Here is a 22,082-nt window from a genome sequence, read left to right on the forward strand (position 1 = left end):
CCAACAACCACACACCAGCAAAATGGATTTGATCTAAGACTGACAGTGTCAAGTGTTAGTGAGGATGTAGATGAATGGGAGCCCTCAATCACTGCTGGTGTAAAATGTTATAGCCACTCTGGAAAATGGTTTGGCTGCTTTTAATTAATTACACTCCTAGGTACATATACTTAAAACAAATACATGCATATACCCACAGAAAGACCTACACAAGAATGTTCATGGTGACCTTCATTATAATATTTCACATTTGTTCCATTCTTCTCCTTTCTGTGGGATGATGGACTTCCCAAGATATGGTTTTCTCATGGTCAAGCTGGGGCACAAGAAAACAGAAGACACTTGCCATGCTTCTTGAAGTTCCACCTAGAACTGATACATGGCACCTCTGTCTTCCTTCTGTTGGCCAAAGCAAGACATGTGGCAAAGCATTTACTGAGCATTTACTGCAGGTCTGACTCTTGTAGAGCATTTGCACCTTTTCAACAATGCAGTGAGGTGGACACAAGTAGTAACCCCTCTTATAGATGAGGAAAGGGATACCTTGGGAAGTGAAACAAGTTTCCAAGGTTACAAGACCAGCAAAAAGCAAGGAGTTGAGTGCACAGTCAGGCTCCAAAGCCCCTCACCCTGAGCCAGGTTAGGAGATCTAGATATGGGTTGTTCTCAACTTGCACAGCCATCACTAAAGCCTGTGGGGTGAGTTGGAGCATAAATTTTTAAGTGGCTTGGAAAAAAAAATCACTTAACCTATCTGGTTTTCAATTTCTTCTCCCATAAAATGAGAATTATATTGGATCTCTACGCTCATTCCAGGTATAAATTTAACACAAGATTCTGTGAACCCAATGGAACATTTACAACAGCTGTAAAGGGCTAATTTGCTAATCACTGAAAGTGAGCCCGCAAACTACCGGATTGCGGTATGGGCAACTGTATTCTGGAGGGTCACAGTGAAATGGTGAAATCTCTTTATGTAGAACAATACCAATGTAATTCTCATTTTTAAAAAATATTGAATTTGGGGTTGTGCTCAATTCTAAAAGCACTAGGGAAAAAAAGGAATTCATTGTAAGATTAAATTCCTCTGTTAATGCAGGATTTACTTTAGTTTCCGTGGAAGTGTAGCTGGGCTACTGGCAGTGGGTCTTGTCCTCTACACCCTCTCCATGGGCAAAAAAAAAAAAGCCAGAATGGGGTTGATACCCAGGAGGGCTGTGTCTGGGTGTTCAGTCAGGCAAATTCCATCCCAGTAAGAGTAATAGTAAGCATTAAAATTACCTCACATCTATGATTTCTTAAAATAACCAAACATTTTTTGAGTATTTTTTAAAAACATGCTTCTCTTGTCTCCCTAAATGGACTTACAGACTCAGAAATCAGAGAGCTTCTTCTGGATTACACCTCCATGATCACTTTGTACGGTCCTGTCACCATCAAACAGGATGGATGGATGGATGGATGGATGGATGGACAGACAGGTGAACACGTACTGTACCTCTGTTAAAAATGCTCTTTCTGTCCCACTCTACCTCCTTTCTCCTAAATCCTAATCACACGCTGGTTCTCAGATCAAGCATTGCTTCCTCAAAGAAGGCTTCCCTGAGCCCCAGTCAAGGGTGGCAGCTTCCTGCATGGTCCTTTCACAGAGCCATGTTCCTTTCTTCAGAGCACAAATCTGGGTGTATTTATACATTCATCCATATAAGCAGATGTTTAATGTCGATCTCCTCTTCAAGGTTGTAAGTTCCATGAGAGCAGAAACAATATGTGAGCTAAGAGAGATAGATTATAGATAGACAAATGATAGATAGATGATATATATAGAGAGATGACAGATAGATAGATGCATGATAGACAGACACACATATATGAACAAAGAGATGAATGGAGAGGTGAATGTGTGGATAGTGGGCTATGAGCTTGGAACTTGATTATAAAGACATTTCTATGGTAACCACAGAATCGCAGTATTTAAGCAAAGCAGAAACCTTCAAAGTTAAATGGTACTCACACAATGAAGGGATCTTAGAGTTCTGAGGGTCCTTTGGTTCAGCTTTCCAGATAATGTGGGAATCTGCACAGTAATGAGATTTGACCTCTGAACAGAGTGTATATTTTCAGTGAGGCTTTCTTTTTGGAGTAGGTATTTTTAATTCCTTGGAAAACATCATTTGCTTGGTACCCTGAAACCCTGAGATGCTTAATTTAGCTCACATTAGTGTACATTTCATTCTAAAGGATTATTTTACTCATGCTTTTTCAATTAATCAATTTCTAGATCTGCCTAGATCAATGTAATGCAATAGATATATATGTGTGTCTGGGTGTATCCACACAAATTATGTGTGAAATCCATCAGTGAAATCATTTGAAGGACAACAAAGTATTTTCTTCTATTCAATGAAGAATATTTTAAACTTGAAAATTTCTAACCCCCAATTATTGTTTTGTGAGTCCAGATTTTTAATCTAAACTTCCTGAAAACAAGACACACCTACAAAGATACCTCCAGTACCAGATTTTACCAAGAAATGATTCCTCAGAAAAATGACTGTGGAGCATTTTCTCATAAAATAGAATAATATATGGGCATTAAGCTGGCTCCTGCTAGTACGTTCCAGGAGCCACATGGAGATGACCACCGGGTTCCTCCCTTCTTCCACTTCCTTCTCAGGTTGGTGCAAGTCATGTTGAGATTCTGCCCTCATGCAGTCTCAACTCACAGCCGGACCCCGCCCACTAATTACTATGGTCTTTGTCCACGCCTATGCAGACAGCTTGCCTGGCTTCTGGAAGATTCATCCCTACCCTATGTCCTTAGGGTATTAGCTCATTAGCTGTTCCCCAACCTGATGCCAGCCAGTCACGGGTAAGAGGAAAGGAAAATCACATGGCAGACCCCAGCAGTTGCTCTCACTCATCTTTGCTAGCAGAATCCTCACTGTTAGGAAGCATTATATCCAGTTGCAAAGGCTGACTCATGGTTGGTTTACTTGCCAGGCACAGCCCTCTTCCACTTTGCCAATGATGTGACGAGGACGGTCATGTGAACCAGTTCAACGCAATGAGATGTGAAGAGAAGCCTGCTGGGGGTGTGCTAGAAGAGAGTTTCCTCCCTGATAAAATGATTGAGGGCTCTTCTTGGAGCCCATTTTTTCTTTCTTTTCTCTCCATTTCCCCATCTCTTTCTTCTCATATGGGGCACCACCATGTGAGGACATGTCTTTTGGAATTGTGACATCCATCTTGCACTGTGAAAGGAGGTATCGCCAATACATGGATAAGAGCAGAATGCAGAGAGCAAACATTAGGTCTTGAATGACATCATGGAGCCACTGCAGAAATCTTGGGACCTTGTACAGAAGGTAAGCGAACAAGAAATTTCTTTATAGTTTAAGCCATTGTTACTTAAGTTCTCACCTACTTGTAACTGATGTAATGTAAAATGCATTCCTTTTTTAAAGATTTTATTCATTTATTTGAGAGAGACAGACAGACAGAGACAGAGAGAGAGCACAAGCTGGGGGGAAGGAGCAGAGGGAGAGGGAGAAGCAGACTCTCCGCTGAGCAGGGAGCCTGACTTGGGACTTGATCCTAGGACCCTGGAATTATGACCGGAGCTAAAGGCAGATGCTTAACTGGCTGAGCCACCCAGGAACCCTGGCAAATGCATTCCTGACACAAGTCATAATGTAGTCAATATCTTGTATCAGCATGGCACTTCCCATTCTTCAAAATCCTTTCACATCCATTACCTCTTTTAATCCTGCCAACATTCCTGAGATTGAGTGCAGGGAGTCAGAGTCCAAAGTCCCTCAAACTGAATGGGGAGTTAGAAGATCCTAGATCCTTGTTCTTGCACAGCCATCACAGAAACCTGTGGAGTGAGTTGATGAAGAGTTAGTGGAGCTACTCTTATCCCTCATTTTATAAATTTATAGAAATGAAGATTTAAAAAGAATTAGTCCCATGGAAGGAAGGAAGGATGTGAGTAAGGGAGGAAGAAAGAACAGGACTGAAACTGACTTGAGAAACTTTGCTTTAGTCTAAGTGATAGCAAACTATGGTCCATGGGCCAAATAAATAGTGGGCAAACAAAGAGTATTTTTTGCATTTTTAAGTGACTGGGGAAAAAATTGCAAAAACAATAATGTTATTAAACACAGCCATGCTCATTTGTTTATACACTATCTACGATTGTTTCAATGCTTAATGTTTAATGAAGAACTGCATCATTGTGATGGGCTATATGGCCGCCAAAGCCTAAAATATTTACTACCTGGCCCTTAACAGAAAAAGTCTGCTGACCCCTGTGCTAGCCCTATCAAGCCCACTCCAGAAAACTCAGTCCCAATAAAAACCACATAGAGTAGTCAGGACACCATATTTTACACACTCGCATTGTGATCTGAGGTTTTGTTTGCTGTTTGTCATTTTTTTCATCATCTGGGTATAACTTACTGACAGCTTCATAATCCCCAGACTACCCAGATAGGTGCAGGGAAATGTCTTGCCTAACTGCTAATTAATCAGTCTGGCTTAAATTCTCCCTTCAGTAAACACCAGAACACATCTGTTTAAAACGATGTTTTGATGAAACAGCCCGTCCATCATAAAGCAAAAACTAACATCCTAGGCATGCCACACTGCAATAGTTTCTCTACTCTGAGAGTGGCCATCGCATGAATACAAATGAATCATGCTAAATATGGTGTAAAACATACAAAAGCCTTCCTCTGCAGAGAGATTACAGGCAACCATATTATGCAAACCAAGATTATCCAAACCAGAAAAAGTGGATCTAAAACAAATACATCATTTTACTTATTTTGCTTTGATCATGGTGACATAATATTTAATGAATAACTCATTCCACTGGGTGAGAAAATATATATACAAACACCGAATTAGGGTACCTAGGATATATTTTGTACTTGTTAAAATTAGTTGAACCTGAAATTCCATGAATCTTGGAGAAGAATTTTTTTTAAGATTTTTTATTTATTTATGTATTTATTTATTTGACAGAGAGAGAGATCACAAGCAGGCAGAGAGAGGGGCAAGCAGGCTCCCCACTGAGCGGAGAGCCCTATGTGGGGCCTGATCCCAGGACCCTAGGATCATGACCCGAGCCGAAGGCAGAGGCTTTAACCCACCGAGCCACCCAGGCGCCCCAAGAAGAATATTTTTAAACCACTTAATTGTCAAAATTTTTTTTTCAAGATTTTTTTTAAGTTGGCATCTTTAGCACATAAATGCTAGGAATTGGCAGTCTACTAAAATTCATCTGAAAATAAATTTTTTCTCATTTTTGTGGCTTTGGTTTAAACCACTTCATAGAACCCCCCCAAACATGCCTCAAAAGATACAATGCCAGGTTTATTCCAGACAATGTGATTATGCCAACATGGTTTTGCCAGAGTTTACAAATCTTTGCATTGTTCTAAAGCAGAACCAACATACTGGTTTGTAAAGATTCCTTTAAGAGTTTTTATTAAAATTGTACCCACTCACTATTAAAAGTTTTTTTGTTTTGTTTTGTTTTTGTTTTTTAGGGCTTCAGAGCTCCTGGCTCTCTGTCACCTAGGGAACTCAATGTTTTGAGTTTATCTGCTCCCCCTGCTGCCTGGTTCCGAAGTAATTAGCAGGTTCTTGGAGCTGGGCTGACATCTCATGTGATAGAAGAAGTCTACAAGCTAAGAAGTAAACATAAACAGCTGTGTTCATTCCAGCAGTGTTCAAACCTTAAGGCCGAAGGAAAATTGCTGTATCAAAAAGGAACAAACTCCAAGGGAGAGGTTCTCCCAGCATTCGAGCAAAGAACCAAAGGGCTACATCCAGTAGGCCCAAACAACCAAAAGAAAGGAGACGGTAGAATGCACAGACTTTTAAAGATACGATGGTTGAAAAAAGTCCTCTTTCTTTCCTAGACAAAAGCTTTATTTTAATAACTGCACATTGTCTGGAAGAACTGATTAATAAGAATCCTGTAATTGTGTTACCAGGGGAGTGGGGGGCATGTGAGGAGGAATTGCTTATCACTGAAGTTACCTTTGCACCTTTTGAAAGACAGAACATGTGCATGTATCCTTTCATCAAGTTACTGCATTCATTAATTTTTAAGATTCCATATTATGCACCAAACACATGTGAATAGACCCAAGTTACTAAAAGTATGCAATGCAAGTTAGGTCTTCTCATGGAGTTCTTCCTGTTTTCCCAGCACTTAATACCATTTATGTGTTGGATTCTAGGGATGCAAAACGGAAAGATGTGATTACTGCCCTTGCAGAACATTTAATCTAATGGAGAGGCAATTGCATACAAGCATTTGTGTGTGGCACAAGGTGCAGTAGGAACAGAGGAAGGATACCCAATAAATACAGGAATGGATACCCCCACATGAATGTGACCACCACCTAGCGGTTCCCTGGAGACCCCATGCACTTGTTCCAGGAATTCTACTGTTGTTCAGCATAAGGAGTTCCTCTTTCGGACCCAGTTTTCAAGCTGTATTAGTTCTCGATTGCCATAACAATGCTGTGTAACAACCACAAAAATCCCAGAAGCATAAAATAAGAAGTATTTATTGCTCATCTGTCTGGAGTGGTCAGTGAGGCAGCTCTGCTGATCTTGACTAAGCTCATGTACACGTCTAGGGGTGGAAGTGTGAGCTAACGCTCAACAGATCGGTTGATCAAAAAATCAGGTTCTTGGAGTGAGAAATCGGTTACACTTTTTTTCTTAAGTGACCACGTGGGACCACCAACAAAGAGAAGGTGACAGTTGCCTGAAGCAATGGAAGAAGGCTTTTCTCATTCCATTTACTGGGAGGGAAGGGATGGAGTATTCAATGCTTATCACTGACGCACTCTTAGCAGTCGGTGTGCAACAGCAAACACAAGGGAAAAACCAGAGTACAGTACCAGTGCTGTTAAATATACATTGCAGCATAGCTAAAACTACGCACACATTCTTGGTACATATTGGTATATAGGATCTCATACACACGTTAGCTACCATGCCCTCACACAAGTAGTGGCGCACACTCTCTCATACACAGATACATTTATCACCAACAGTCATACACTGCATACTCAATTCCTGAAGGCTCTATATAAGGTAGATTGCTATATCATCAGAGCTACCACTCTTTATGAAAGCACATGCTAAAAGATCACATCCACTGTAATCTTGCTGCAACCCTCAGAATGATCACACATTCACTGGCGCGGCTGTAATGAATGGAGCCGCCCTACTCTGTTCCACGAGTCTCTCATCCTTCATCAGGTGAGCCCCAGCAGGTTTGCCTGATAACGGCACAATCCGAAAGAGTAAGTAAGTGAGAATATGTCAGCCTCTGGGGTCCTAAGCTCAGAAAGGGGGAGATGTTCACTGTCATCGCATTCTGCTGGCCAGAACAAGTCACTGTGTCAGTTCAGATTCAAGGGATGCGGAGATGGCACTACCTGGTTAGTAAAAGCATTTGCAAAGTCACACAGCAAAGCACATGAACCCAGAGAGCCAAGAGGAAGAATGGAGGCCCTTGTTGCAAGGTACCCCAAGCCATACAAAATTTCAGTCTCCAAATTACCCTTTCTCAATTTTAACCCATCTCTTTCACCAGAATTTATTTCACATGGCTTGGCCTTTGCCCAGAACTAAACCCATCCTCAAAATCCAGATAACTGCCACTACTGAATATAGGGGTATTAGCTCATGCCTTTTTATGTCCCTTGACAACTGCCCACACAAGTCCTTATGAAGCAAAGTGCCTGCACAGCTCTTTGTTAAATGAATGAAGAAACACATTCACAAAGCATAAAAGTGTTTTTAAGCAATAGCTGTGTCTTAGAATACGCAGATAATCTCCTCAGGGGGCCATTTAAGACACATGCCACATTCTGATAAACTAGTGTTCTTGTGTTTGCATAAAACATTAATCCACTACATTTAGGTCATATTCCTACCATTCAATATTGTAAAGCAGATATTTTATTACATTTACCTTACTTTTACCTTTTGTTTTTACTCATGTTTCTAAAAGGCACTTCCCAATCTTTCACCCATTATTTTTCTAATAGTGAAGTCACTCTACAAATATGCTATTTCCTAACCTCATGACAGGTATATTATGGGCTGATCTTTCATTGGCTACAGAATGACTGGCTAGGATTATCCATGACCTACCCTACAGGATTGTTCTGGGAAGCTGTATGATGGATTCCTTGAAGAGTGGTCTGCAAATGCGCTTTTGTAATATTAATTCTTTACATTTCTAGAGCTGACTTTCTCTCAAGGAACTCCAAGCGCCTCACATATGGCAGGCCAGATCCTCTTGGAGTGTAAATTACGCCCCAGGAGTAAGTGAATTACTTGGAGGGAGGCATTAACTCTTTCAGGTCACCAGGGTTCCACTTAGAGCACAGCGGGAGGGCAGTAATTCATCAAGTAGTATCCCGGCGGCCAGAAAGTATCCATGCAATATAAATCATTCCCAGGGAGTAATTTGTGATCTCGGAAAATCTAGCTTATTATCTCATCTATTCACACAGTGTCCAGTTAGGGAGCGAAGGAGTAAGAAGAGAAAAACAGGCAGGGCTACGGATGCTAGAAGTTTCCCACAGCTCATCCAGGGCAGTGGTCCAACTTGAATTGCCTGATCATTGACATAATTTCCTCCTAATTAGTAGCTTCAGGATTTGGGGCTCTCACCTTGACATTTCTGCTAATCAGGGGTGGGTACACGGGGGAGGCAAGTGTGCTGCCCACCACACAGATTGAGAAGCCCCAGCTGCCTCCGCCTGGTCTCAGCCCTGCTACTGACCCATGAGGGATATGTGGATAGTTGCTTGAAACATCTAAAGACCAGAATTCACACTTGCATTTACTACTTGCTTCTCATAAACCCATAAACATTGATGAGTATTCATTAGTTAATTACTTCATTTTCCCACACTGAGAAAATGTGAAGTCAACAATGGTAGGGAAGAGAAGCTGTCCATATGGTTTTGTTGCCAGAGTTGGAAATGGCCAAAGAGCTCATCTATTTTCGGTAGGAAAAGATTGAATTCAATCTGGATTGAAGTCTTTACGATGTAATTAATACATGGCCAAGAAGTCCCTTGAAATATTTTGGCTTGAAGGTCGAAATATGGAGTTTTTGCCCCAGAGTCAACTCTTTTATGGCAGTATCTTTAACCATCACCCATGTTTTCTACTCTTTAGAAGACTCTGGAAGCTCTTCTGCAGGCACTAGATGGCCTACAAAAGAATTAGGATGAAGGTATCTTGATTCCCTCTCAAAGCTTTCTCTTACACACACACACACACACACACACACACAACATATCTCTGTGCCTTTGCGATGAGATCCTAGGTAGCTGCTGTCTGAAAGCTAATCACAGGAATAAAATGGCCTTTTAAGGAGGAAAAAAAATCTACTTAGTGTTCCACTTTGCCTGGGAAATCTGCTATGCTCTAAAAGGCTGCAATCGACCTCTTTTCAAAATTCTGTCCCCATTCAGGCTGACATCAACCTCTGCCGTCAATAAAGATTTCAACTGATTTCTCCATATTTTGACTCATTTTTTGCCTCAGTGAAATATACTAAATCATAATCTGAAAGAAAGGTGATACAGCATACCTCCATGACCACCCCCCACTGTTGTCATGCACACCTAAGAATACACACACACACACACACACACACATACATATGAAATAATTTGATCCCACATTTTATCAGAGGGTAAGGGTATGTCACTCACTCCAAGAGTGGTTTTGGTTAAGTCACTTACTCACTCCCTGCCTCAGTTTTCTGGTCAAATGAGGAGATTAGGCTAGAAGCCTCAGGGCCCTTTCAGCTTTGGTGTTTCATAACTCTAGAGCTAGCTGATCCATGTTCAAGTTACAACTTTAGCCAAAGCTGGATCCAGTCAACTACAGCCTTTAGGTAAAACCCTGCCTACTACCTGCTTTTGGAAGATCTATGAGCTAAGAATGACTTATATTCTTAAACGGTTGGAGGGAATAAATCAAAAGAATAGTATTTCATGACAGGTGAAAATCACACAAAAATTCAAATTTCAGTGTCTATAAAATGTTTATGGACACACACAACTCTGCACATGCATTTACATATTATCAGCATCTGCTTTTGTCATATAAGGGAAGAGTTGAGTGATGGCAACAGAAACTGTACTGGGGACTACAAAGCCAAAAATATTTACTGTCTTTACTGAAAATGCTGGCTCTTTACCAAAAAAGTTTGCCACTCCTAGATCTAAGCCATTAGACCATCTGCATAGTAACAAAGTCTTCCATAACCCTCTTACCTGATTCAAGTTTTAGTTCTGGAAAACAGGAGTGTCAGAAAGTAATCTCAAGAACCAAGAATAAAATTAATGGATAATTAGTCAACCAGATCCTTATCAAAGACACTGCCAGAAATCATTGATAAACCTACCATGTCAACGTCAGAGTTGATTTCTTATGAGAAATGCTTTACTCCAAAGAATTTGTCTCTTACTACTACTTGGCAAAAGGCCATTACTGTCCATTTTTCCCCTTTTCTTGTCTTCTTTTCTCTTCTTAGAAGTAGTCTGAAGTATAGCAAATTCATCTTTCCTTTATGAGGAATAGTATCATTGGTGAAAATGACTGCAAAAGGGCAATCTCGCATGAAACAAATCCCTCCCCAATAAAGTGGTGATTTTGAAAAGGAAATTGCCTTGCTCGAGTGATGGATTCTGTTTCAGCCATCATGACCCATGTTACAAGGGAGTCCTGGGATCCCGGGCCTGGCCCTTATAGGCAAAGCAAAGCAGCTGCACAGCCTCACTGGGAGCTCCCTCAGGATGTTCTGTGAATGGCCAAAGGCTGACCCATTGCTTCACCGCCCCCTAAGGGCTGCAGGGCTGAGCACAGAGTCTCCAGAGAGCCTTCCACCTAGCCTGGAATGCCCTCTTGCCACCACTCCCCCCCACACACACACTTCCTTTCCCCAAGAAAGGTCTAGTTTGCGGTCCAAATATGGTAATAGTTGTGGCCCACAGCCTCATGGTACCCTGTATTACTTTTTATCATTTGGTTTGTGTTTTCTCTTCCCCAGGACTGTAAGATCCCACAGTACAGACAGCATCCATCATTGAGAATCTTTCAGTTCGAGCTCTACGCCAGATTCCAATGAAAATGATGACAATGCAATGGGAAATTAGGAGGGTTTTGAACCTTTTCTCTCAAAGAGGAGATGAGATGCTTGAACAATATTTGCTTCTCTCTTTCTGATCCTCAGGCAGGTTTTTTCTGGATGAAAGGCTGAGATCTAGGGCCAGTGTGAGGATTCTTAGCAGTGTGTTGTTGTGACTTTATCAGGGGACAATTGACCTACTCAGAGCAAAAGTGGGGCTGCAGACTCTTCTCTTTGGGCTTTGCTGAGGAACAGCTTCATAACAAACTTAGCTTTGTTTCCTAGAAAAAAAAGGAGAAGATGGGGGGAGGGGTGACACCTGAGTGGATCAGTCTGTTAAGCATCCAACTCTTGATTTTGGCTCTGGTTGTAATCTCAGGTTCCTGGGATTGAGCCCCATATGAGGCTCCCTGCTCAGCAGGGAGTCGGCTTGTCTCCCTTTCCCTCTGCACCTCCCCCTGCTCATGCTCTCTCTCTCTCAAATAAATAAATATTTTTTTAAAAAAGAAAGAAAAGGGAGAAGATGGAGCCATGGAGGGGTCCCTACTTTCAGCAGCTGCGGGCTTTGAGATTGTGACATCCGGTCACCCTCCTGTCCCTGAGACATCAAATGCCTTCTTCCTGGCAGTCACTCTAGAAGAAATTTTGTTTTTTATTGTCTGTCAAGCCCTGAGTCTGAAGAGATTTAGTCAATACTAATTATAGTACATTTAAATGCTGGTCTTTGTACTAGGAGATTCTAACAACATTGGACCTTTTCCCCTTTTCTGCAGCCATCTGAATGTCGTAATCATGCAAATAAATATTCTTCCCAAACTAGAAGTATTTGCTTTAACTCTAAATTCAATTTTACATTTTCCTTTATACCACAATTTCAAGATAATCAGGAGTATTCCAAAAGAAATTTAATACTTTGGAAGCATCGTAGTCCTAGAAGGGTCTAGGACTCTCAAAATAGATAAATCTCTTAGTTTTGCTCTCAGAAAGAATGATAAAATGATTATAATCATGGGAAAAAATAAAGTTAATTGATACCTCAACCCCAGGTGTACTTAGAACAACTTAGGAAACATTAAAAAAAAAAAAAAAAAAAAAAAAAAACAACTTCTGGGCTCTACTGCCCAAGAGAGTCTCAATGAATTGCCCAAGAATAGGTCCAACACATGAGTATGTTTTCATAATTGTCCCAGGGTTTGACTGGCCATGGGAAGATCAGACATGAGCACCTCATACATACCCCTATGTATACAAGAGCATTTGTCACCGTACTGTGACGACTTGTATGCGTGCCTCCTCCTCTTATAGCTGGTAAGTGCATGGAGACCAGGAGTTGAATCTTTTTCATCTTTGAGTCTTACAGTAGACAGAGCTTTGTTAATTTCCAAGAAGCTACCATTAATACAGTTCCTTCTGTTGGCACAAATCCTGTGGAAAGAAAGCAAGTATGAACCCTGGGAAGTTTCTTAAGCAAAGGTCACCAGGCTCGGTACCATGTGACCCCAACAGCATGGCCATAGGTGACTAGCCCAGAAGTACCTGACCAAGATCTACTGATCTACAGGGTGTCCAGCAACCAAATGGAGGCCTGGTACAAACGCAGAGTTCAACCCTAGCATCTGGTTAGTGCCCACTGTGGCCAATTAGATTCTTTCACTAAAGGAGTTAAAATGTGAGATCAGCAGAGAGCTGAGCAGTTGATAGCAGGATCAGAAGCCAAGAGACAATCAAAGAAAAGCAGAGAGAGAGAGAGAGAGAGAGAGGAGCTGAATCACCTTGGCGGCTAAGCCTGCTAGTAGGGATCGCAGATGGCTGCTGCTCAGGGGGCAACAAGATAACCCAGCCACAGAGCTGTATCCTGAATGACCTTCCAGTTCCTGAACTTCAATCCAGTTTTCGTGAGGCCTGGCTAGGTGGCCTTTCCGGAAGGCTTTTCGGAGACACGTGGCTGAGTGGTGGAGATTCCGGTCAGCTTTCCTTCCACAGCGAACTCCCATTACTAGGGGTAAATTCAGAGGTAACTATTCTTTGCAAGCCCTAAAAGCCCAGTCAGCGCAATTCCAGGGTCTAGCGCCTAACAAGTGCTAAATCATTGCAGGTGCTTGGACAGCATGACCATCCTAAGTGAAAAACCTTCTGAAAATGAAGAAATCATTCATGGGAGGGACACTGACTAGCGTTGCCTTTGAATTCCCAAAACAATGCTAAACTATGAATATAAGCCTAAATATGTTAAGCTTATCCTGCCCTCCCTTTTCCAAATCCATCTACACGTCTACCATAAATCCAGCAAAGAAGGAAATGTCATGTTCTGCAGAACTACAGTGATCATCTTAACTTCAGCTAAGGTGTGTTTGGATGACTTGATTTTTCATTCTGCTTCGTCTTAAATCACGGTAGCATTACTAAGAACAATTTTCTTCCCACACTAGCTTTACTGACAAACCTCCAAAGGTAGCTGATCTTTGACTTTCAAAAAGTTTAAAAATACATGATCTTCTCCCCACATTGCCACACACATTTCCCCTGTCTATTGTCTGTATTAGCTACTTGAAGAACACACTCTCCCCAACAACCAGATGACTCATACAATTAGAGGTACATGGACGTAAACTGAGCCTGTTTATGCTTTCCCTGGCCCCACCTCATAAAATAAAAGAGGTCTCCCTGAATTCAGGTCCCAATGGCTTCCGAAAAGCAGACTTCAGCTGAGTGAACACATACCTTATTTAGTACATTGTTTTAAAGGCAGAGTTAATTTCACGTGCTGTGTGAATGAGATGTATTTACGGGAGAGTCAGGCACAGGGGGTGTGTAAGGACTTGCCCTCCTCGTGTCCTCTACAAAAGAAGGCTCTGGCTGCTTCTGGTGGTAAGCTAACCAACAAAAGGAATGCTTCAAAGGTCTCACAGAGATCAGGAAAGGGAGCTGGGTCTTCAGCTCCCTGGAAACTCAGCATCCAATGGAGTGCTTGCTTAAGTTTCCCATCCACGTTTTGCAAAATCAGGATAAAAGAAGGTTTAGCCCAACCTTCTTTGACCTGTTCCTGATAAAATGATCTTACCCCTCTGGAATTGGGATTTTGAATGTATGTGCCTACCCCACGTCTGATATTATATTACAACAGCATGAAAATGGAGCCTAGGACTGAGGAGCCGGCCAGCCTCAGAAGCCTTCTTCATTGCCTGCCATGTAATACATGATATGCAAAGCCTCTGACTTCAGCCAGCAGGTATTTGGAGACCGTGTTGGCCCTAGCATGGGGACTAAACTAATGTGTGTTTAGGTCAGAAAGCGAATCAGAAAAGCCACTGGAGGGCACGTCACAGAGTGAGAGTCCTATAAATTCATCCCTACTCTCAGCGTCCCCTGGCAAACACTCTGCCTCCTAGGCTGGGCCGCCGCACATCTCTCCTTCGTAGTGTGAGGGGGACTCCGGCAAGCCGCTCCTCTCCTCCCCACTGCCCTCTGCCCTGCAGAAACGCGACAGGGCTAGACACCCGGGAAGGAAGGAAAGCCTTCGACAGGCGCCGAGGACAGCCCAGTGTAACCCTCCACCCGACGGAGCGCCCTCCCTCACAGCGCGGGGCGCTGGGGCAAAGCCTGGCGCCGACACCGCGGTCAAGTTCAGATTGCCCCCTTCGGTTGGTCTGCGCGGAGCTCCACACATTCCTTCGGATCTACCCGGCAAGGAGGAGACGCGAACCCGGCAGCGTCTCCACGCGCTGAGCGCTCTCCCTGCACCCCGGGGAGGAGCGCCTCGCGTCACCCACTCGCACCCCGAGTCCCCTCCTCGCGAGCGCGGGCGCCTCCTCACTGCTCTCCTTTCCCTCCTTCACAACCGCTTCCCGACCCCTCCCCTCTCGGGGCCCCGCGCTTCCCCTCCCCCACCCCGGCCCCCCGGCCCGGGCTCTCAAGGACCAGCCTGCGCTCCTGGCGCCCTCATGTCTTCACGGGACTCCCCGCGCCGGTTGACGTGGTGTCTCGATCGGATTTCCAGGCCAGACCTCAGCTCCGGCAGCAGCATCAGCCCGGCCCATCTCGTGCTCCCAGGCGCTGCGCCCCGAGAAGGCGCAGAGCGCGGCAGCAGCAGCTGAGCCGCCCGCCGCGCCCCGGGCCCGCGCAGCCCCGGCCAAGAGCGCGGCGCGCGCAGCCGAGTCACCCCACAACGCAAGGCAGAGGCGGCTGCTCGGACCTCGGTTTCTGGGGGTGCAGGGCATCCGCGGGGGAGCTGTCGGCATCCCTCGCTCTTCTCGAGGCGGCGGCGGGAGTCTTGGCCACCGCCTCCTGCGCACCCTCGCTGCCCCAGGATTGCGAATTAGTGCCCCTAACCAGTTGGGCGGGGCTTTGCGCTCCTGCCCTCGGCCCGGATGGGGCTCCTGGCTGGGACTCGGGGTTCCTGGAGTTAATGTCCAACTGGGGGTCTGCGGAGACCGGATCCGAGGTAAGTGGGAGAGCGTGCCGGGATGGAACAGGGGGGTGGCGCCCGAGTCGCCGGCGGCCGCGGCGGCCTGCAGGGCGCGGGAGACAGAGGGGGTGCGGCTGGACCCCAGAGCAGGCGGTGAGATCGGAAAAAGAAAAGACTAGATCGAACCGAGGCACCGGGAGGGTAGAGGAGAAAGAGAAGTTGGACGCGAGAGGGGCTGGCCTTGCCGAGACGCCGGTTGCCTTCTCCACGTGGGCAAGGATATCTGGTGCCCCGATGCCTGTGGACCCCAGAATGTCCGAGAGGTTCAGTTTCCCTCCCTGGCTCCTCGGGCCTCTCTTCGGTCAAGTCCTGGGACGGGCAGGTTTGGGGTCATCTTTGAACACACCGCGACCAGAAAGTGCCTTCTCTGGACGTGCAACTGCAGAGATCTCATTGCGGGCATGTAACTACTATTGAGCTTGTTGGGGTATGTTCCGAGGAAAAGCGCACACCCAGGGAGGGACTTCTGAAAGGTGCTGAGAGCCTAAAAACTGTGGGCTCACGTCCTCCGGGCGCCGTCTTGCAAAGCTACGTTCCTCGCCCTTTTCGAACCCGGTCGCTTGCACTTTCCTAATGCCCGCAACCTCAGAAAACCATGCCCGTCGAGGTTAAGAGAGGGACTGCCTGGACAGTCCATGACTTGGGTCTTCGCCTCGAGCAGGTTATTAAAACTCCTCAAAGTCTCCGCGCTAGGCCATCGAAGTGATCACTTTAATGACCTCTTTTGTCCTGTAACTCTGTGCCACCTCCCCATTAACACCCTCCGCCACTACCTTGCACCACCTCTGGGCTGACTGCGCCGTGGTTTGGTTTACCAGCCCCACCCGGTGAAAACGAACCCTCACTGGGGAGGGGAATGGACTTTCACCGGAACCCCCAGCCTCCTGGCACCTCCCTAGTTTTGGCTGTAGCAAACCCGCCCGCAGAGCCGACGTGCGCGCCCCGGGGAGGGGGGGGGGTCTGCCCAACCCCTTGCTCCCAACATTTTTGCTCATTGGCGGGGACAAACACAACTCTTCCGGCCTCTGACGCCGGTGTGCTAGAGCGTGCTCGACTCTTGCACAGTATTTTGAAAATACGGTTAAGTATTCCGAGAAAGAAATGCAGCTTTCAACTCCATGCACGCGCCTCTTCCTGCAAAGCCCTCGAAGTGGGAGCTGCTGGGCTTCTGCCCTGCCGGGACCAACTGTCACCCTCACTGTTCAGCCACACATTCGCTTTTGGGGTGTAGGGGGACAGTATCGCCTTTTCAACAAGTGTCAGGTGTTCAGGGGGCCCGCAACGTTCCCAGCCCAGTCTTGCAAGGGGTTCGGATGCCCCCGGACCTAGAACCTGGTCTTTGGACCCTTACCAGACAGACCTTTCCCCCAGAGCTGCGTGCAGAAAATGTCCACTTTTTATTTACCCTGGTCTTGGGCCCAGCAGTTACGGGGAAATAAGTCCTCCGTCAGGCTAGGACACGAGGCACAGTGAAGAAAAGCAGTACATCCTTCAGGAACTTCTGTCCCTATCCCAAAAGAAAACCCCCGAGTTACAGCACGCCCCCCCCCCACCACCACGCCTCCCCTTTCTCTCCCTGAGACCTGAATCTTGAAGGCAAAGCCCAAACAAACCTCCCATCCTGCCAGACAGAGGAAGGTGCGGGGGCACTGGCGGGGGCGCTCACCCCGGGGGAAGCTGTCATGGTGACGCGGGAATTGGGGGAGGGGGAAAGTCTAAAAGCAGGTTACCGAGAAACCAGATCAGGTGAGGTGGGAAGGGAAAAACCGAGAGAGGATGGAGGGTAGGAACCTGAAAAGCAGGCAAGCTGGTGAGCACATCCGGAAGTTCTGGGGGGTAATGTGGATTTGGGGAGGATGGGGGGGCCGGGGGTGCTTGTTCACGGATTTCATACTTAAAATGACGCAGCCTCTCGTTCGCGTGGGCGCCACGGGACTCGGACGGTTTCTGGTGCCCCCTGGTGCTGGGAACCCAGAAGCGCCCCACCGTGAGCGGCGGCTTCTGCGGGCACTGGGGCCCTCTGGGGCGCCCTTTCCCCCCGCTGCGGGCTTGGGGACCGCCGGGTGCGGGCTCCCGCAAAGCGTCCCTTTTGCCCTGCGGGGCGCACTGGTCCCGGGCGCAGGGGGGGAGCAGGCTGTGGGGTACAAGAATGGGTGCGGGGGCACCTGGCGGAGCCGACTTCGGGAGGAGAGCGTGGTCACCGCACGTGGCAGCGCGCTAAGCAATTCGCGCGCGTAGCAAAGGCGGCCGGTTGCAGCAGAAACGCGTCCTGCAGCTGTGCTTTGAGAAAGCGATAAAAAGACAAACCGGGAAGTGGCGGGGGGTTGGAGGGGGGCGCCCAGATGGGCCCTGGGAAAAGCTTCCCTGTAGACAGACCACTGTGTGTGCTCAGCTCCCAAACCCCCTCCTTCCTCCGCCCAGCAAATACCGGGAACTGAAGAGCCGCTCCGAGTGGGGCCGGGCCCGGCGGTGCTCGCAGAGAGGAATGCGCCCTCCCTGCCGCGGGGGAGGTGGGGGAGCGCTTTCCGGGCCTGCGCTGCACCCGGCCGCGGGCGGGAACGGGAGCCGGGAGCCTCCTCTGGCGAAGCGGAGACTTTTCCACTGTTTCCTCTTTTGCCAGCTTCTCCACACTTCTAATTGAGGATCCCCACGTCCAATTTAAAAATCTCTCCTCGGCCAAGCAGGAAAAAAAGGGAAAAACCCTCTTAATGCGGAAGGGAAATCTGGTGCCTCGGTCGCTTCCTGCTGGCGGGCACCGCGATTTGGAATGGCGCATTAACCCCGGGGCTCCCTGCCTCTCAGGGCCGCCAGCCATTTCGCACGCACCCTAGAGCTGGCATCGCGGCGAGGGGGCGGGAGGCCTGGCGTCCCCTCCAGTTCTCTCCTGTGCGCTCCTTTTGCACGGCCTCGGTGCAGTGTTCCCTGGGCCTAGGCGCCCGAATCTAGAGCCTCTGCTTTTTCCCGGGTTTGTAAACCTGCCCGCGGGGCTAGAGGGGCCGGGAGCTAGCTGCGGGTTGCCCGGAGTTCCCAGTTCCTGCAAATACCCCGAGGCCCACAGCTGCGTAGCTAACAGACGCCCGAGGGTTGGAAAATACGCTCGTCTCCGCAGCGGTGGGAGGTGGCGGCCGAATTAAACGCTTCCCCGGGTGGCCTGCGAGGGAATCTAGGCGGGAGTTCTGGGTGGAGATGGGGGTAGGGCTGGGGGACGGGAGGCGGTGAACCTGGGAAGTCCCCGAAAGATGCCGAGCCCAAGTTTTTGCGTTTACCTGCACACTATCTTACTCCTTCCTGGAGAAAGTTCAAGGAGATTTTCCTTAGAATCGTATATGAAGGAGGAGGCATAATTAACTACTTGAATCCCGTAGGTTCCACTTAATTTCCTTGAAAACTGGAACGCGGGCATTGGGAAGACACGAGGAAACACCACACCCCGAAGTGCCTGGGTCTCCTCCACCCCCTGATTGGGTGGGGCCTGGCGCTGAGTTGACAGTGCCTTTTCGCCCCCGCCCGCGGCTACGCTGGTGTAGGCCGCCTTTCTGGGGGTGTTGAGGGCTGAGGAGCTAAACGGAACCCCCTCGCGGAGAGAACTGAGCCCCAACTCCGCACCCTTTGGTGGTCTAGGCCTTCCCCTGCCCGCGCTGCAGGGTACCATCCTCCTGGATACCCAGCGTGGGGAGCTCGAGACTCCTCTGAGCCGGGAGAGGGGACTGAGGATCAGAATCGCGCAAAACTACAAAAGTGAAATAGAGGGTGTTCCGGTATAGAAGGAAGCATTAAAATTGTCAAGGCAAATGCAAACCCTACCTAACAGCGATGCTAAAGCAGTTATTGGGCGCTTATTGTATGCTCCCCTAGGTCTTTCATACGTTAATGTTCCTAACCTGGAGAGGTGGAAGTAGTATTTTAAACCTAGCTGAGGCTTTGGGAAGTAACGTAACGCAGGTGTTCCCACCCAGGCCAGAAGTCCCCAAGTCCCTACTACTCCTTCAGCGACAGAAAACTTCTATAAATAAGTGGGAGGAATGAAGCGCGCGGGCGGGGTGAGGGGTGCCCCAAAGCCTGCCCCAGCGAGCTGACCGCAACATCTGGACCCCGGATAAAGGGTCCTTGATTTTATTCGTAAAATGAAACGCTGACCGCTTGCATGGCTCGAAGGTTGGTTCCCGGGACCTCTGGGAGCTGCGGGAAGGTGGGAGAGCCCCGAACCGGGCGGAGGACGCAGGGTGACGGCTGTCCCCTCGTCCCTTGAGGGAATGGGGCCGTGGGGACACCAGTACGGGTTTCGTCGTGTTGGCCAGATATCGTGGTGCCGTCGTGTTGGTACCTGCCGGGGCACCGGCCCGGCAGGAAACTCTGACCCCTGGGATCCGCTGGCAGGAGTGAAGGGCGGTAGTAGGTTGGAGGCGGAGACCTAGCCGCGCCTGGGACGCCCCCGGGACCGGGGAGTGAGCTGGGGACTTGGAAGGAGGGCGCGGGATGCCCAGGGAAGCGCTGGGCTGCAGCCGTCCCGGAGGAGGGCGGTGACGAGTTTGGAGCGGGGCCCTGGGACCCGCGGGGATGCCGCGCCCTGGGCTTCCCGGCCTAACGCGCCTCCGCCGGTCCTCTCCCCTGCCCGTGCAGGTGCCGCCGCCGGACGGGACTCTAAGATGAAGTTATGGGATGTCGTGGCTGTCTGCCTGGTGCTGCTCCACACCGCGTCCGCCTTCCCGTTGCCCGCCGGTAAGAGGCCTCCCGAGGCGCCCGCCGAAGACCGCTCCCCCGGCCGCCGCCGCGCACCCTTCGCGCTGAGCCGTGACTGTAAGAACCGTTCCCTCCCCGCGCAGGGGGGGCCGCCGGCGGACCCCCACGCACCCCCACCCGCCGCCCGCACACACCCCAAGCCAGCCGGGACGGCGGGACGGCCTCCCACGCCCGCGCTGTAGCCCCCCTCCCAGGGTGTGCCTGTCGCCTGCTGCCCCAAAGCCCTGACGCCCCGTCCGTATGGGACACGTGCTGGTTTGCTTAGCCCAGAGGGTATCACATTTTTTTGCTACCCGTTTAGCATTCGGATGAACATTTCCCCCCAATCACTACCAGCACGCAGGAAAAGACACAGTTGTCCCCTTTTCTCCGCTTCCCTAACAGACAGACACACGCACTCCCGATTTGTTTTGTTTTTTCCTTTCTTATCCGTTTGGGTGTGCCTGGCTGTGCTGAATTCTGGAAACAGTTGTATTTCCATCCTGAACTGCCCTTGCAAGGGAAGAGGCTGAGGTTTTCCAAAACCAAGCCCGAGTCAGAGAAAACACAGAAGGGCCTCGATTTCCAGAACAAGTATCTGGGCAGTGTCAAATCTGTTCAGAAAAGTTCCGGTTATAGAAAGGCTTAAGGGTAAATAGTGCTAGCTAGGACTAGGGGGAAAAGCTGTAGTTGGCTCTACACGTGACGATACTAAGTTTTAAGAAAAGAACATACAAATAAATAAATAAAAATCTGTGATTTACCTCTCAAAAATATTTTAGATAGACCTCTATTAGGGCATGTCAACTATGATTTGATATAATTTGTCCTAGGCTCTTCAGTTTATCTGTTGCATCAAACAGGGTATGTGCATACATTATAAGTTAAAGGTTATGGGGGAAGTATGTAGAAAATTTGACACAACCCCTCAAAAAGCAATAGTGAGCTGTAGCCCAGATATCACCCTAGCCACTATGGCCTTCCATTATCCCACTAACTGTTTTCCACTTAAAACAAACTAAGTCCTAGGCACAGGAGAAGCAACCCTGAAAGTCAGCTGTGAGTCCCCCAAACCTAGTGGCCTTGAGCTGAAAATGCAGTGCAGGAAATGTGATGTTTATTTTATGCTTAATTACAACAATAAAAGCCTCTTCTTCTAGAAGTCACAAGAAAGAGGAAATAGTGCATTTTCTAAACTGAATTAAGACTTCAAGAGTGACTTAAGGCTAGCAAAAGAACATGGTTGATGTCTTGAAATTAAAGTAACTGTTTTAAGAGTTTCTGTCAATTAGTTATATAAATTTATTTTTAAAGGTTTCGTTTTCAGCCATGAATATCCACCTTACTGTACATAAAAGATTCTCTAATAGAAACCTAAATTTAAAATGCCCTTAGTATCATTGTCTTCAGAATAGTACCCATGAGAGCTGAAAAGTGGCTTTTCATTCACTCTAACAGCCTAGGCCAGAGGAACAGGAACACAGTGTTAGACAATACTTCTCTAATCAGAAAGCTCAGGAGAAATATGACTGTGCCTGATTATGAAGCTGATTAATTCATGGAAATCTAACTACTTAGGCTACCTGTCTACCTAGGCTTATTTAATACTGGCTCTTGATTCTGGCTCCACTTTCTCTTTTTTTAAAAAAGATTTTATTTATGATAGAGAAAGAATGAGCGGGGGAGGAGCAGAGGGAGAAGGGA

General features: G+C 47.5%; 1 protein-coding gene and 2 long non-coding RNA genes across 5 annotated transcripts in view; 2 read left to right on the top strand and 1 right to left on the bottom strand.

The window, feature by feature from the left end:
- Positions 1-2,555: 2,555 nt before the first annotated feature.
- On the bottom strand, positions 2,556-15,498 carry LOC309861380. Of its 2 annotated transcripts, none has more exons than XR_014309911.1 (4): positions 15,387-15,498; positions 12,432-12,619; positions 3,759-3,880; positions 2,556-3,356 (listed from the first exon to the last, which is right to left on the bottom strand). It is a non-coding gene; the product is annotated as an uncharacterized lncRNA (long non-coding RNA). The 2 variants fall into 2 exon arrangements; XR_014309912.1 differs by lacking the exon at positions 15,387-15,498 and adding an exon at positions 15,117-15,204.
- On the top strand, positions 3,057-6,599 carry LOC309861379. Its single transcript, XR_014309910.1, has 2 exons — positions 3,057-3,368; positions 5,559-6,599. It is a non-coding gene; the product is annotated as an uncharacterized lncRNA (long non-coding RNA).
- Positions 15,473-22,082, top strand: part of GDNF (glial cell derived neurotrophic factor) — a 25,566-nt gene continuing 18,956 nt past the window's right edge. Inside the window, exons 1-2 of one of the 2 annotated variants that reach the window (XM_082724213.1) lie at positions 15,473-15,635; positions 20,280-20,456. In XM_082724213.1, the coding sequence (XP_082580339.1) occupies positions 20,306-20,456 (151 nt within the window). In that variant the 5' untranslated portion in view covers positions 15,473-15,635; positions 20,280-20,305. The remainder of the gene's footprint in view (positions 15,636-20,279; positions 20,457-22,082) is intronic. The other variant, XM_082724214.1, reaches the window with a different exon arrangement.

The sequence above is a fragment of the Mustela nivalis genome, assembly GCF_964662115.1.
Source record: "Mustela nivalis genome assembly, chromosome: 3".
Classification (NCBI taxonomy): Eukaryota; Metazoa; Chordata; class Mammalia; order Carnivora; family Mustelidae; genus Mustela; species Mustela nivalis.